The sequence below is a fragment of the Oryza sativa genome, chromosome 12 (assembly GCF_034140825.1).
Source record: "Oryza sativa Japonica Group chromosome 12, ASM3414082v1".
Classification (NCBI taxonomy): Eukaryota; Viridiplantae; Streptophyta; class Magnoliopsida; order Poales; family Poaceae; genus Oryza; species Oryza sativa.
In genome coordinates, this window is record NC_089046.1 from 3,588,823 (window position 1) to 3,605,564 (window position 16,742).

General features: G+C 41.8%; 2 protein-coding genes and 1 long non-coding RNA gene across 4 annotated transcripts; 1 reads left to right on the plus strand and 2 right to left on the minus strand.

Moving 5' to 3' along the window:
* Positions 1 to 5,140: 5,140 nt before the first annotated feature.
* Positions 5,141 to 5,810, plus strand: LOC107279801 (uncharacterized). The gene is made up of 2 exons (XR_010738148.1): positions 5,141 to 5,239; positions 5,409 to 5,810. It is a non-coding gene; the product is annotated as an uncharacterized lncRNA (long non-coding RNA).
* Positions 5,811 to 6,061: 251 nt separating this feature from the next.
* LOC4351621 (pentatricopeptide repeat-containing protein At1g80270, mitochondrial) lies at positions 6,062 to 10,942 on the minus strand. 2 transcript variants are annotated; one of them, XM_015764770.3, is made up of 4 exons: positions 10,782 to 10,942; positions 10,151 to 10,248; positions 8,822 to 9,371; positions 6,062 to 7,584 (listed from the first exon to the last, which is right to left on the minus strand). In XM_015764770.3, exons 2-4 carry the CDS (start codon positions 10,183 to 10,185, stop codon positions 6,334 to 6,336), a joined length of 1,836 nt encoding a protein of 611 aa, XP_015620256.1. In that variant the 5' UTR covers positions 10,186 to 10,248; positions 10,782 to 10,942; the 3' UTR covers positions 6,062 to 6,333. The 2 variants fall into 2 exon arrangements, with proteins under 2 accessions (XP_015620256.1, XP_015620257.1); XM_015764771.3 differs by having other exon boundaries at positions 10,151 to 10,251.
* A 1,559-nt stretch (positions 10,943 to 12,501) lies between these two features.
* LOC9271666 (sodium/pyruvate cotransporter BASS2, chloroplastic) lies at positions 12,502 to 16,140 on the minus strand. The gene is made up of 7 exons (XM_015764772.3): positions 15,625 to 16,140; positions 15,319 to 15,459; positions 14,060 to 14,215; positions 13,864 to 13,985; positions 13,628 to 13,765; positions 13,352 to 13,412; positions 12,502 to 12,900 (listed from the first exon to the last, which is right to left on the minus strand). Exons 1-7 carry the CDS (start codon positions 16,024 to 16,026, stop codon positions 12,727 to 12,729), a joined length of 1,194 nt encoding a protein of 397 aa, XP_015620258.1. The 5' UTR covers positions 16,027 to 16,140; the 3' UTR covers positions 12,502 to 12,726.
* Between the last annotated feature and the right edge of the window lie 602 nt (positions 16,141 to 16,742).

Here is a 16,742-nt window from a genome sequence, read left to right on the forward strand (position 1 = left end):
ATTTTTTTCAAAAAATGTTTTAGATAATTTTTTAAGTTTATAGTAGTTAATTCATTTGTGTTGTATCCATCAAGAGTGATTGCAAAATCTTGAGCTAATCAGCTATTCATTTGTACCCGCATGTTTATTTTTTTTTCTATCCCGTTGACAGTGGTATGTTAATTTCCTCTAGCATGGGTCACTGAGATCTGAGCGTTCTACCAAGCAAGCCCACATGTATTCCTTGATAAGGGTCTGATGGTAGACTTCGAGCTTCATCTCTTTTTGAGTTAAAACTCAACCAAATAGTTTCAGAGCCCCATTGTTTCGCTTATTTGTGAAATAAACCAAACACATATTTACGGACGAAAAGAAATTTGTAAATAAAACTTTTATATACGTGTTCTTAGCGATCTAAAAGCAAGGCTGAAAAATAAATTTCGATAAAAAAAAACCCCCAAAATCAGCTCCAAATTTAAGGTTGAAAATTCAAATTTTGGCTGATAAATCTAAGCATAAGCGAAAACATGAGGTCCTCAGCGTTAAAAAAAGGAAGCGGAGCGGGCTTGAGTACTCTTACAAAAAAAAATTTAGAGAGATGGAGTAAAGTTTAGACTACTCTACAAGTACACCCTAAATCCAACTCTAATAGTTAAACTTAGAAGTTAGAGCTCTACTAAGGTGGTGTTTGAATGTGCTGAAGATAAGGATGAAGATGAAGATTAAGTGTTTCACGTAAAACGAGGTTGTAATAACGTGTAATTAATTGATCTAAATTATATAGCATATATGATAATTTGACGATTTACATAAACAAAATTAGAGTGTCATGAAGATGTAAGCACTAATTCCGAGAACGCAACCTGTCATAACAAGCTTTACCTCTTGTCGGAGATCGAAACCGATGCAGCCCAACTCGAAAGCAAGAACTCGTCGAAAACAATGAAAGTAAAAAAGGTGGCGATGCGTCGTAAGTGTTATTGAACTGATTCTTGTTTGATTACACTGTCTTGGGTTATATTTATACCCAAAATACATAACATGTCCTTGTCGGACACGACTCCTATATCTATTACAACTCAAGATACGATCAAGTCCCTTAGGCGGACTTTTACCGAAAATATATATAAGGAAATTACATAAAATAACCTAATTAATAGATAAAATTGCCTTCTTCGGACTCAATCCGCACATGGCAATTCTCATGAAGCACTGAAAACAAATCCGACAATGATTCTAAGATCCCTTTACCGAAATCGGCTGTATCGGCTTCCCTGTCCAACTCGGTATCAACCGATGTACACCGTAGCCGATTCGGTTTGCAACCGATGCGCACTTTGATTCTGAGAATATCGATTTCCTCCAAATCCGCTTTGGCTTTAACTCCAAGTCCAATGTATGATTTACCAAATTTGGTCGTTAACACATGGCCCCCAAGTCCGTTACATTTGTAATGTTGCGGATTTATTCAATCTTATCCCCGAGAGAATCTAGGGCTTCTTTTCCATTTCGACCGTTACCGCGCCTCTTTAAATAGTTACCACCGCTTTTCACGCCGTCATTTCCGTTTTCACTGCTTTAGTCACCAACCTCTCCGGCGATCCCTTTGAAACCATCGGCGAGCCCGCAGGCGACCCCCAAGTCTGGCGACAACCCTAGATCTAACGATGTCGACTTCCACCAATCCCTCAAGCGCTCCAACGACCGAGTTCCCTGAGGTAAGTCCCATCAGTTAGATCTTTCTTCTTCCTTGCTACAGATTGTCTTCCTTTCATGATCCGCTTTTTTCTTCTCTTCTCTGTTGTAGCATCTTTCCCATCAGGTCGCAGTTCCTAGTTTAGCTCTTCAGAATTAGTTTTTCTTGGGCCCAATCGGCAACACAGATCCCACTGAGCTTATTAATGCCGAAAACAATAGAGTTCCCTTCAGACTGACAAACCCTAGTTTAGGCCACTGGACTATTGCTTTCAAATCTTGGCCATCTGCTGTCAAAACCTGGCCGGATTGGTATAAGAGGGTATCGGCTAGCAAACAAACTCATTGGGAAGAACTTGGAATAGCATAGTGCGTGGCTCTGATCCTAGCCAAAATGAATAAGGATGAACCTATGTTATCGGCTGCAAGCTATTTCTGGTCCAACACAATGCTTTCTTATTCAACCAAGGACCGATGACACCAACCCTTTTGGACATAGTTATGATCACTGGTTTGGACATCACACCATCGGCTAACCCAGTCAGTATGAATACCAAGAGCAAGTTCTCTTTCAAAACCAGGACTATAGGTGGCTGGACTGGCTATATCACCATGAATATGGGTACAGGTCCTATGTCCCCCAGAGAACACATAGCTTTTCTGGTGATGTGGCTGGAAAAATTTTTGTTCTGTGGTCAAGTTGGTGGTCCTACCACCAACTGGCAACACATAGCCGAAGCCCTTGTAGACAAAAAACAATTTCCCTTAGGCAAATATCTGCTAGGATATCTTTATCAGACTTTGAACTCTGCATTGGCTAGGATTGCGACAAGTTCTGTGATCGGCACTCAAGGTCAATCCGGCCTTTAAATCCCGGTGGGGCCCCCATGTCATAGGCTATAGATGAAAAACTACCCATAATTAGATTTTTAATCACCCGGGCCCACAGGTCATAGGCTAGTCTAATGCAGATTAACAGGGTGATTACTATTCCCTAATCTCGGTGGGGCCCACTCTAATCTACCCCTCCTATCCTTATCTTCTCTCTCTCATCCTTCTCTTTTCTTCCTCTCGCTACTCCGCTCCTTTCTTCTCTCTCTCGGCCGAGCGAGGCGGCGTGGCGCGGCGAAGAGCGGCGAAGGGGGAAAGAGGGCTTACCCGGACCGACGGCGGGAACGGCGGCGCGGCGGTGGCGAGGCGCCGGGGCATGGCGGATTGGCGGCGGTGGCTACGGCGGCCGGAAAGGGGAGAAAAAGAGGGGAAAGGGGATGGAAGTGGTGCGGGGTGAAAGGGTGGCCAAGAGGGGTTTATATAGGGCGGAGGGAAGAGGTAGCCGACGCGGCGGTGACGGATGGGACGCGCGCGGCGCGGGCGGGTCTCGAGGCAGGCGGTGTGGCAGCGGCACGGCGCGGCGCGATGGCGAAAACGCGGCGACGGCGATGGCGACACGGCGCGGCAGCGGCGACGGGACACGCACGCAGTGGGCGGCAGCGGCGCGGCGTGGCGATGGCGACAGTGCGGCGACGATGCGACGTTGGCGTGGCGACGCGACGTTCGCACGGCGCACGCGCGAGGCGCGACGATGTGAAGTTGGCGCGGCGCGGCGATGGGACGGAGCGGGGCGCGAGGCAGCGCGGGACTCAGCGCGACGGCGACGGCGGCTCGGGGCTCCAAGCCAGCTAGGTGCAGTGGCAGTGGGGAGGAAGAGGGCTAGGGTGGCTAGGGACACAATCAAACATCTAATGTGCAATGAACAGTGTTATTTCTAATTAAACCTTATTTTAGTCTATTTCCCATCTAATTCTCATCCCATAAATTCTAGATTTCACACAAATGATGTTTACCCAATATATGTGTTAATTTAGATGAAAGTTTACTCGATTTTTTAATATTACCCATATATATATATATATATATATATATATATATATATATATATATATATATATATATATATATATATATATATATATATATATATATATATATATATATATATATATATATATATATATATATTTCTATTGCATTATTTAAATGAGGTCTAATTCCAAAATTAACCTAGATAATTTTGGAGGCTTTGAGGGTTCTAAAATTAATTAAAATATCCTAATGTGGCCATTATTATTACAATAGCACATTGAACAAACTTATTTGTATAACAATGTATTTTACGTGGATTTATTTATTCTATAAATATAAATTGAGACTCGGTACAACATTAATCTAATTGTTTAATTAAACATTAACATATTCTTATTTATATATAAAGCTTAATTTATTTATATGACCATTATTTTATATGAGTGATTTTCATGTCATGAGGAACTCGGTGAAATGTTCTAAGTATCAATCTATATATTCCGGTGAATTACTTATTTATAAACACGATCATTATAGTCGTGATCATTTCATGTGTTCTTATATTTCAAAAGTTCAAAATTTTAGTGATTTTTATTGTTAGGAATTTTCAGGATGTTACACAACCGTATAGGCAAAGACACCAGTCGGCAACGGCGGAGGCAAGCCGATGGTGATGTTCTGACTGATCCATTCTTGAATCTTAGGAGATAAGCTTAAAGTCATGAATCCCCATTATACATATCTGGATCTAGATCCTGCAGAACAAACATATAGGATGAGTAGTATATGATGTAAATACAGTACTTGAGGAAAATTCAAGTATTTTAAGATGTTTATAAATATGTATTTCTCCTCTTGTCAATTTTAATTTCCCCGAGCAAATGACTCCTTACGTTTAAACACTCTGCCCGACTAGTCATAGCCCCCACACACCGGGAGTTGGCCAAAGCACTTCCCAGACATGCATATGAGTGACTTGAGTTCATCATTAATGGAACAGAGTTTCACGGATCAGAATTTACTACTCGGGTAATTTTGCAATTGTTAAGAGCATAAAACAAATCATCTTATCTCTATGCTGTTGATTTCTTCCAAGTAATTCTTAGCACCTTGCGTTACTCGGTCCATCCAACGAGCCTCCGGGTGCTAGGAATCGGCCCAAAGGCAACTATCCATCGACAAACCAAACGGAAAGCATAGGAAGATAGAACTCCATAACTCGATCGACACTTTATTTTTACTCGGATTATTTCACAAGCAATCAAGATAGATATTATGAAAATTATTGAAAAAATATGATATAACATCTGTAGCCCCCGACTCACTGCTCAATGGAGAACCGATTGATGTAGTGAGGCAGAGGATAAGGAAATTATCATATAAAGAAAAAAACTAATGATGACTTAGCTTTTCAGTATTTCCCTTGATGACGACAGAGATGGCCAATGTGGGAAAAAGTTCATCCATCAATAGCGATGAAAACACCAACCATGGAGGCAGCTGATGCATCTATAAATCTACTCCAAAATCACAGAGTTGAGCATATAGGAGCAATTAGCAAACAATGCCAGCATATAAGTCCATCTGACCAAACTATATATATTGCGTGCAAACAGGGAACCGAAGAGGTCATCTCAGATGTTCTTGGTGTGGAAGTGTTTCAGGCAAACTATTGCAGGAAACATCCTGGTGGGGAGCTTCTGTAAGTTCTTATCACAACTACTTCCTCCGTTTCACAATGACTTACATTGTGAAACGGAGGGAGTAATTAACTAAATCAGCGTCACTAATCACTACTACTACCCCCAATTAGCTAGGCTGGCACTGGAGTTTGCAGCTCTCTGAAACCTGTGAATGATATGATGATGCAGGTTCACCCGCAGACGCCATCAACCGGGGCAGCGAGGTGGTGGCCGCCGGCATGGCGGTGAACGACTGGGCGGCGTTCTGCGGCGCCGACACGACGGCGACGGAGCTGTCCGTGGTGGCGTGGTGGAGAGCGTGTTCCGAGACATGAGCAGGTCGCTCGTCGTCAGCAGCTACCTGTAGAGAATAGAGAGATCAAAGCCCGGTTTTTTGCTTGGGGGATTTGTGTCAGAATTCAGAATGCTTAAGCCAAAGACACATTATCGCCATATCTAATCTCCCCTTGCTTGTATCCTGAGTAGTGACAGTATAAGTGTTCGCATGGATCGAAGCAGTTTTGATCCTGTGTCAAAGATGAATTTTGTATCTTTGCAAATCTGGAACGATGGAAATGCCTTTTTTTTTAAGTCAAATCAAAATAGAATTTCGTATCGCTCCAGCTCAGGAAAGAATGTTGTCTTGATAAACCAGTATATTAAACAAACTGAAGGTTGCAACATATGTCAGATCACAGTGCAGCAAGAGTATCATTTTCTCTATCAGTAAAGAAATGTTGATAGAGTACAGCACAGTGCAACGCAAACAAACATAATAAGTTCATAGGGCAAAATGGTTAAGAATGCCTAAAGAAACCTTAATATATCATTAGCTTAAGGACTAGCAAAACTGACATTTGTTTGCTAATTAACAAGTCAAGAGATAGTGACACGTCAATGAAGTAGACAAAATAGAACTAAGATTAACATTCATAAGATTCCAATCCTACTCGCCTGCTCGGTAAGGCAATAGCCGCAAAAGGTAAGCAAACACTACTAGTTCATTACATCGCTAAGGCTAATTTATTATCTCATCGTCATGTCATATATATTTTGGCAGAAGGACAACCAGCACATGTATTAGATGGGCACAAAATGAAGCTAACAGAAGAACCTAATCGAGCAATTCAGACATTGCGTTCTTCCTGTTGAATGGATCGGTAGCAGCAAGCAAAGACGCCACAGCCCTATTGGGGAAAATGTCATCAGCCTTCATCCTCTCCTTGAATCCATAAGGTGGGGTCTTTGCATTCAGATATGCCTCAAGAAGCAGCTGATACTGTCTAATCCTCCCAGTATAACCCATCTGCCGCACCTTGCTGAACAATTTCTCTGCATTATGGACGTCTCCTTTCTTGGAATAACTATCAAGCAGCATCAAGTATGTGGTGTACATAGGCTTAATCTTGTTCTTATATGATAGCTTATGCAATATGGAATCAGCTTTCTCCACCTCTCCTGCATCCGAATAGAGCTTCACAAGTGAATCCAATGTATAGGGCCCTAGTCTGCAACCATCATCACCCATCCGCTTTGCTAGCTCCTTCCCCTTGTCAAAAAGCTTTTTGTTGGCATACACCTTCAGCATAGCATTGTAGTATTTGGACGAAAGTGTCTTCCATGTCTTGAACATATTGTCAAATATCTCCTCAGCCTTTTCAACATCCCCAAGCTTACCAAAAGCCTCTATTGCAGACATGCACTCATCTAGACGAGCATTGGCCTCACAAACCTTCCAGATCCTTTCAACATCATCATTTTTGCCAAGAAAAGCATACAGGGGTAAAACAAATTTGCAAGCAGAACGGTTTTCATTGATATCATCCCCCACCATTTGCTCCAAAATTGCCTCAGATTTCTCACGATAACCACCAAATATGTAGTGCCTTGCAATTGTGGCTTGAAACAGAAGATCTGGTTCAATTCCATCCGCTTGCATTGCCTGAATGACCTTTTCCATATCTTCAATATCTCTAGCAGCACCCTTGGTATCTACAAGGAGCTTATAAGTGAAGAGGGAAGGCTTCACATTCTCCTTTTCCATCATTGTGAGAACATCACCAAGCTTCTTCTTGTCCACTCTCTTGTAGAGTAGCAGAAGCTGATTGCAAGAAAATACGCTAACTGGAAATCCAAGGTCCTTCATCTTATTGAAGACTTGTTCTGCTTTTTTCACATTGGCTATAGCCACACAGTTAGCCAAAAGAGTCCTGTATACAATCTCACCCCTATGAGATGCAGGAACATTCTCAATGTACTTTTCAGCTTTGTAAATACTGTGGGTTTTAGCTACCAAATCCACGCGTGAAGCATAATCACGTTCTCCAAGATCAATTAGTTTGGATTCTTCAACATACTCCAGAAGCTGCAGAAAATGAAGTAAATATCTTCTGAGTTAGAAAACACAAAGACCGAGGTAAATAATTACAGTGAAAAAAGCTTAAGTGTTTAGATATGAGGTTGTTCACATGAAAAAAGTTTACGTAACAAGTTCCATCAAAGTAAACACCGTGTATAGCTACAAATAACCAAAGAATAGTGAGATTTTGAAAATTTACCATGCAGCGGTACAAATGCATTCGGAAGCAAGGTGGCTTTGTTATTATCTAAGACAGTTATAGCTGCATGACTAAGATCTATTAGATAGCTACAATGGTCCACTAAGTTACAAACAAGAATTTGTTTTGTACATAAGAGTATAGACAGTTGAACACACAATTTAGCTAGTAATTTACAAAGAAAGGTAGCATTCATTTCATCATGTCACAAATTAGATTGCACATAAAAAGAAACAAGTATGGCTACGCTATTTCAAACATCATGTATAACCAAACATGAGTATTACAACGAAAGGTTTAAAAGCACAGATGGCACAATATGTATGTTAAGGGGTAAACATGCTTGGAATGCTTAACAGTAAAATAAAATGGTGGTCAATAAAAGCTGCAGCATAAAGAGGGAATCAAAGAAATGGAGTAATACTCAAAACGTGCATGGAATGAACAGAAAAAGACAACGCCCTTTGACAAACAAAACCAACACAAGCACTCTAACAAATTTCAGAGTCTGATACTATAGAAAAGAAGATGCAGTTTGCACACCATTCACATGATCTACAAAGTCACAATAACATTCTCATACTAAATTAAGTTTAGGATGTAACATAGAAGTACAGGGGGTGAACTGGTGATATCTCAACAACATTGTATTTTTCAATAGTCAAGGAAATTGTGTGTGCTTCTTATCTTCACCCTCTAGCTGTCTAGCATCATTCCCATAGTTGACTAAGAGTACTTCATCACTTCCTCTTTTTTAATACTCTAGGACTCGAAGAAGAAGCATATAGACATATCATTCTAAAGTGCCCCTACCTCATCTAGTGCATGCTACATTTTACAAGGCTATAACTCTTCATTTATGTGCAAAACCAAAAGCTCATTCACCATTGACATTGCAAATATGTTTCAGAAAGTAACATTCTTAACACATGCCAAGCTAACGAGCATAACAGTCGCTACATGTATTATCAATAATTATAAATGTACAGAAAGGACTTGCTATCATTGAAAAAAAATAAAACACGTAAAGGCCAAGTTAAACACCTGCAAGGCTTTGATGTAGAGCTTCCGCCTCCGAAGAATAAGAAGGACATAAAAGAGCTCACTTCTATCCAATGTATTGCCATCATTAAGCCATTTTTTCAATGCTCCAGCGACATCAACCCTTGGAGATTCCAGCAAAGCCTTAAGAAGAGTGGATTGTGACTTCTTTATCGGCTCCTCAGGTTTTGCATCAGCCTCCACTTCAGACAAGCCAATTGCATCAATGGTGTCCTCATCAGAACTCTCATCGGATGTCAAATCTAAATCCTTTTTATGAGCTTCTGGTGGAACCTCCAGATCAGAAAACCCTTCCTCCAACTCATCCTGCTTATCACCAGAACTTGCACCGGCCTGAGAAGAGAAACCCCTACTCCACATGAAACGGCCTGATGAGAATGATGGTTGGCAGACCAATGGCTTTGGTTGATGACAGCAATCCAATTTCTGACAGTCCCCCTCATGATGCTCTTCCACATTCTTTGCATCTGCATTTAGAATTACTTCAAGGTTTGCACAACCACGGGCACTCAAAGCTTGGTGGGCACGGACCCTAAAACAGCAGCAAACAGTTAGCCAAGCCAAATATCAGTATTAACAACGCATGAAACATGGGATGATAGGTACAAATTATGATCGTGAACATGGATTCACATGCAAAACGAAATACAAAATATCTGCTTCATTTCACAATAACATGACCAGATGATTGAAACAAGAAGAGGTGTTGTTCCATCTTCAAACACATCTAATATCGTTCCGTACATAATGCTACGCAAAGTAATAATCATGTCTACATAGACAAACATCTAAGATGGGTACTTCTTCAAGCACATATACACACAGTAGATACACTATCATGTCTCTCACATACATCCGACTGATATATTTCAGTCAAACCCAAGATGGTAAGACTGCAATTTGCATAGAAATTCAAGAGATTACAACAAAACAGAGTCCCAACATCAGATGAATAATACCAGCAACTCCCTACTCCCCACCTGTAAAAATAAATCACTGGCAATGATCAACTCATCCAAGACCCAATGATCAATCTTAACAAGAAACTACGGCCTATTAACGGGGACACCACACAACTTGGCACCGGAAAATCACACAAATAAACCCCCAAGAACTAAACAAGGCATTTGGATGGATCTACTTGTCGCCACCACGCAACAGGGACAGAAAAACGCGAGTGGGAGAAAGGCACGGATGACACGAACTAACATAAGCCACAGATTTATTACCAATCAATCATCTGTTAACGAAATCCCACAAGAACAGTGGCAGAGGGCGGGGGAGAGAGAGGAGGCGGGGGTAGGTAGGTACCTGAGGGGGTTGCCCGCGCGGCGGAGCGCCCACATGGCGGCGGCGGCGGACGAGGAGACGATGCAGTGGCGGCTCTAGGATCGATTCGTTGGGTGGTCCTACTTGGCATCCCAAATTGTCACGATGTTACAAAATCAAATCAAAATTGACAAATACGGTGGAAATATAATTCAAATATTGCAATATAGCTCAGAACATCACAAATTGATTAAAACCAACATTTAAGTTCGAAGTTACGAAAGTTACAACATAAATAATTCAAATATCTTACATTACAATAGATAGGTAGAAGATTACAATACACTACTTCTTTGTACACCAATGTACACTTGTTTTCTAAAATGATCATCATTTGTTTGGTCCGGATAAAACCGTGGAGATCTTCCATGAGGCACATATTTTTCCATCGAAAGTTGGAACTTGGATACTATGTTTATTGCAAAATGAAACAATAGTTTCTTCCCATCCTTCATACACTAAGTTATATTGACTACTAACTAAGTTGTTGATAAAAAAAAAATCTAAGTTTCAGTTTTCAATCACATTTTTTTCATCCACATTTTTCAATTCATCGATGACCGATCTATTAAAAGTAAATACTAAAGAGTAAAGACTAAAATGAGTAACTCACCTATGAGGAGCTGTTTAGGGCTTGAGGCATAGACTCGTCGTCGTCGTCGAGCTCGAGCAGGACTGCAGGAGGGAGAGGGACCCGACGCCGCCGATGGGCGACGGCCGGCGCTGTGGGCCTGTGGCGCAGAGCGAGAGCCGAGAGGAGGCGAGGAGCGCAGCGGAGGGAGAGGCGGCGCGTGCACGGGGCTTTGAGCCCTCTCCTCTGCCGGCTAACCCTAACCTGGCTCTGATGCTTGTGGGCTTTTTTTCGTTTGGGCCTTCGCGATCCAGGGTGGTCAAAGGTTGGACCACCCGGACTGTATGCGAATTTTTTTCATTTTTAAATTTTCATTTTTTAATATTTACAAAAATATTATACCATCTAAAATATTTACAGAAATAGCCCCTGGGGCGGCAAGGTGTGTGCATTTTGCACTGAGGTGCCTTGCCGCCCTCTACAAGGACTGCAAGGGGGCAAATGTAATTTTTATCCTGCCAAAAATGCATTTTTCTAGTGTCTTTTTCATCTTGTCCGTCCCTCACGTCACCTACTTTTGTAAATACTTTCACCGGTACAATATTTCTGTAAATATTAAAAAATAAAAATTTAAAAATGAAAAAATTCGACTGTATGCTGGAGCCGCCCCGGGGATGCTGATAGCAACCAATGAACCAAGATATGGGTGCTCAAGCACGCAATGCAGCAGGTCAGATCATCGATTTTATTTTAAATTATTCATTTTTAATGGGAACAGTAGAGTGATGGATTTATTGGGATACACTATACAAAGATTTGTCATGCATCCGTTCATTTTTCACAAGTTGGACCAAACCAATGAATGCTAAACTCCTTTCTGCACATGATCCCATCAGTGACACAGAGTGAAAAGGCAAGTAAAAGACTGTCATCAGGTCATCCCATCCCAGCTACTATACTTGTCTCAAAATGAAATGTTGTTATCTAGTACTACTATATGTGACACATCCTATACTACGAATCTGGACATGAGCATCTATTACTAGGTAGTAACGTTTTGGGACGGAGGTGGTATTGATATTCCTTTGCATACTTTTTCATATTTTGAGTTTCACCTAGAAATGTTCGATAGAATCTGACCTGTAAAAACCTTATGACTCATTCAACACATGATTAGCTTCTTCTGGACAACATGTGCCCTGGAGCTTCCTTTCAAATCTGACCATATCAATTATCATGCAAAGTTGCTAGCCACTAACATGGATTAAAAAAAGGAAAATCATTCTGATATTAAAATGTAAATAAAATTTCTGCAGCTGTTCCAGTAGAGTTATCTCAGCTCAACATATACAGACTAAACATATCTAAAGTTGTGTGTGGAAACATAAAAACAAGATAGAGATGTGCTCCAAGGGTTCCTTGAACCTCACCAACCAACAACATCTCCATGTGGGGTGATGCAATGTTTGGTGATAATCTATCATAAGTAGCATGAATGCTGGTACATGTCCTTGACCAGTGCCATTGCACCCTGCTTCCTAGTGCATTGACAACCATACATGGATTTAAAACTGATGGCATATGGCTGTCTCAAAGCATAATATTGTACAGAATCACATGCTACATGATTCAGAGTGGTCCCTGTTTTTTTTTGGCAGAGGACTCAGAGCTTTGTTCCTTTTTCCCTCTTTTTTTTTTTTGTCACAGCATACATTACCAAATTCTTTGCATTATTCGTTTATTCCTCGAGACAACAATTGAGTGTTCCGGATTTGGCCACATGTGCATTTTAGACTGTATATCAGCAAAAGTTCAGAAAATCAACATTCCAAAACTATGTACAATCCCTACTTGACAAGTTGACATCAGGAAGGGCTGAAAGTTGAGGATATACACGGCATGGTTTTAACGTTTCTAATGTTTCTTACAGCAGACTATGACAGGAGATTAACCACACAAAGTAGGAGCAGGTCATACATCACGCGAGTCAACGGTTTTCGTTCTTCGAATCAGGCGGTGTCATAAATTGCCATACAAGACCTAATGTGCTACCCATTATGTTCATGATGACAGCGGAGAGTGCAGCTGGCAAGGCGACCAAGGAAGAGGAGAAATGTGCAGTTGCTAATACTACTCCTAAGGATGAATTCTGCATCCCTACCTGCAATCCAAAAAGGCATAATATTCATCATCCTGGAGAAAACTATCCAGAAACAAATTATATTCATGCCAGTTATAAACTGAACAAAGACCAAATAAATATGATCAAGGCCATAGTAATAGTATTGTTTTGTAATGCTACATATTTAAAGGTAGTATGAGAAATAAACTTACACTGTGGGGAATGCAACTGTTTAAATTATAACAAATGGTTAGATATTTTTATGGTTAGTAACTCAGTGTTGATAATGGCTAGATATTGTTACGTTTAGTGTTGATCTCTCCGAAGCAATTTAAACCATCTGATTTTCTAAATGGAAGTGTGATTTCATATATTTTAATAAGACTCCACGTTTAATGATGATAGAAAATTGGTAGCTTTGGAATGCTATGTTCTGCATTTCTGACGATGATAAATTACTAGTAGTAGCTTTAGCGATCAGACTGCATACCTCAATGGATATCGCTCTCCTTTGTCTTTCCTTGAAACCACCTATAGCTGCTGTCGTGTACCTATGCGTGGTAAAATTATGTAAACAATCAGAAATCTGGATGATAGATACTAACTACTACAAGCATCCATAACATTTTGGTTGAATTAATGGAAGGATGAAACATCACGATTTGTTCCCTTACAGTTTTTCTTAAACAAAAATTTCTACTATTCACACAACCAATGTAATTCCTTCATATAAAAAAATAACTATAGCAAACAGTCCAGTGCTCACCCGACAACAAAACCAGCACAGTGCAGCAAGAAGACAGACAGCATCACAACCCCAATATCCCCAGAAAACAGGCCTCCATTCCCATATGATGCATCAGCAATTGTTGATCTCAGCCGTACAAAGTTCTCAGAGAACACGCTGTCCATAAGAATAAAAAAATGGTAAAAAAAACTAAAAATGCGTGCTGTTTCAGCTATTCAAAATCCAATAACATAACATGTTACAAGAACTCAAACCTGCACGCCAGAAGTGATGAAGTTAAGACCGCTAGAAGAGGGGCAAAAGGAGTAACAAATTTAACTACTGATGGGAATGCACTTTGTATAGAGGAACCTAATAGAATTGGAGCAACAACCACCTAAACCAGAAAAGAGAATGTCAGATAAAAGCTAATTCAAATTCTACAATGAACAGTGGTATCATAAATTTCACCTGCAGAGTACTTAAGGAAAGCTTCACCGCGTCCACTGGAACATAAGCACCAGCAAGAATTTTTGTTAACAGTGGAGTAAGGAACACTGCACCAAGAGTGCTGCACACAGTCATGACGATTGATAGTGGAACATCACCTTTAGCAACTAAAGTCACCTGAACCACTATATGGAAGAACTAGGTCAATACATAACAAAGAAAATCCAGGTACAAATGATTTTTTCAGCATGCAAAATATTTGTGTGCCTTTTCATACAGAGGCAACCCAAGGTACATGGGAATCATGAACAGCACAGGGGCAATTCCACACTAGGCAGCTCAGAAACACCGAGAATTTTGCGAACTTGGTATTTAGACCCGACGCTTCCCCGAATATTGCTAGGAAGAACATAACTACATCATCCACATACATGGACAACCTATGTGGGATACTCTGCCTCCAACCATCATGATTTTATCTTGAATGAGAGACCCTTTGTTTAATCATGCATATTTGACTCACACAGCATATACTTGGAGAGCTCAGGGTTCATAAAGCCAAGAAGATAAAGTAAAATAACAGAACGTCTTATGTAGAAATAACCTAAAGGAACCACCAAAAATAACTTGGTGCTCTAGATAATTGTGTGTTTCTTGGCACTCAGAAAACATATGTTAACTGTTGGAATCAATCGTTTAAATAGTCGATATACCTTCATAAAGCACACTTGATCTTAATCCTAGTTGGAAATTTAAAATTCAACATTGGACTGTGGCACTGTGAAATTGCTAGAACACTCGAACATTCAAATAATATGCACATTTGAATTCTTGATTTACACTACTATGTGTCTGTTGAAGTGTTGATCCTTAATTCCCCTTCAGTACAAAACGGGTCATAGACTCATAGTCGAGCCATGTATTATTTGCTATATGCAGGGGCGGACCCCGACCCCGGGCACCCTAGGCCATGGCACGGGGCCTGGGGTTGAAAGCCCAATATCCCATGGGCTAATATTATGAAAACAAATACTATAGGCCGGTCCGGGCCTTGCCTCTGGGCTGGGTCCGCCCCTGGCTTCACGCCTCTAAAAATACATTTTCTTTAAAAACAAATTCTACTACATTGCTTAGACCACTTGTTCTAAATTATTTTGTTAAGTTTATTTCTCAAAATGTTTAATTTATCTCCACAATAAAGTAGACAGTTCGCGGCAATAATCCAGTCGAGGATCCATCTCAAATGGGGCATATTCTCTGAGCAAGTTTGAGAATCTTACCACATTGGAAGCAGTTCCTCCAGGACAGCATCCTAGCAGAATTAGTCCCACTGATATTGGTGGAGAGAGCCCCAGCACCCGGCTAACAATTGCTCCAAAGGCAGGCATTATGGTGTACTGTGCAGCACAACCAAACAATATCTACAGCGGCCAAAACACACAATTTATTTCCTTTGGATCAGTCACAATTTTGGGATCTTGGATTCAAGGACACAATTGAAATTTGAAAGATTGCCATGGAATTGTACACCTAGAAATGGAGAAATATTTAGTGCCAAAATTTGCAGGGTGGGGTGGGGTGCTTACGGAGAGGGGCCTCTCGCGGAGGAGAGCCAAGAACTCCCGGAGCTCGAGGGTGAGGCCCATGGCGAGCATGATGAGTCCCAGGGCGAACGTGTACGACCCCGGCGCCAGCGCGACGAACCACCGGAACGCATCGGGCCGCGCCACGGCCACCGCGGCGCCGGCCGTCACGTACGCCGGGTACAGCCCCGCCGCAGCCGCGAGCGCCGCGTGCCACCGGGGCACGGCATCCGGAGGAGCAGGCGGAGGCGGCGCCGCGGCGCGGCATTGTCGCAGGACGGCGGCGACGCGCCTGGGGTAGGAGTAGGAGAGGCCGCGCCTTGGCGACGCCGGGCGGCTTGTGGCGCGGAGGAGGGTGGCGGGGAGGAGGCGGAGTGGGGGGAGGAGGAGGAGGAGGGGAGCCATGGCCGGCGCGGCGGTGGGCGGTGGGCGGTGGGAGGTGGGTGTTCGTCCGGTTCCCGCGCGTGGCGCGCGGCGAGGCAGGTGGACGGTGATTGCGTGGAGTGGAGTGGAAATATCGCTTCGAAGACGGGAAATTGAGGATTTACGCCTTCGCGGTTTGGAAGCGGGATTGCGTGGGTTGCTTCACAAAATAACGGGAGATACGGTGCACGCCATGATAAATGGTCGGCGGACATAGCTCTAAATCTAAAATAAAGATATAACAGATATGCTTGAAAAAAATAATGGAATATAACACATACTGTTTCATATTTTGCAACCGTGTGAGAACAAGAGTGCAATCAATAAATTAAGGTACAAAAGAACATCAAAGACAAAAAAGAAAAATAGAATGCAATTATAGAGTCGCTTAGCCATACATAACCCACTAACATGTTGCTGGCTAGGGCTTCGGGCCATGGGCGGATGGGCCTGTGCACAATACATCGTCAACACATGTATACTAGCACAATCATCGATACTGCGAAGGAACAAGTATCAAGCAACAGGTGATGAAGACGAATGAATAGTCGATGGCTCGGGACGAAGAGACGAGCAATTTGCCTCATTTCTAGTCTGGAGTAAAATATTAATTTGATGGGTTGTTTATGGGTTAGTAGACGGTGGTTAATATGGATGGCTCAGTGCTAGAAGAGGTTCTGGTGTGTAAGATGACACAG

Coding starts and splice junctions, on each gene's coding strand:
- LOC9271666 (XM_015764772.3), bottom strand. CDS start 16,026: ATGGCTCCCCTCCTCCTCCTCCTCCCCCCACTCCGCCTCCTCCCCGCC. Junction 15,460..15,624: donor TCCGCGAGAGGCCCCTCTCC/GTAAGCACCCCA, acceptor TGGCCGCTGTAG/ATATTGTTTGGTTGTGCTGC. Junction 13,413..13,627: donor TGTGCTGGTTTTGTTGTCGG/GTGAGCACTGGA, acceptor TACCACGCATAG/GTACACGACAGCAGCTATAG.
- LOC4351621 (XM_015764770.3), bottom strand. CDS start 10,185: ATGTGGGCGCTCCGCCGCGCGGGCAACCCCCTCAG. Junction 9,372..10,150: donor CGCGCGGGCAACCCCCTCAG/GTACCTACCTAC, acceptor CTGCTGTTTTAG/GGTCCGTGCCCACCAAGCTT. Junction 7,585..8,821: donor TCTACATCAAAGCCTTGCAG/GTGTTTAACTTG, acceptor CATTTTCTGCAG/CTTCTGGAGTATGTTGAAGA.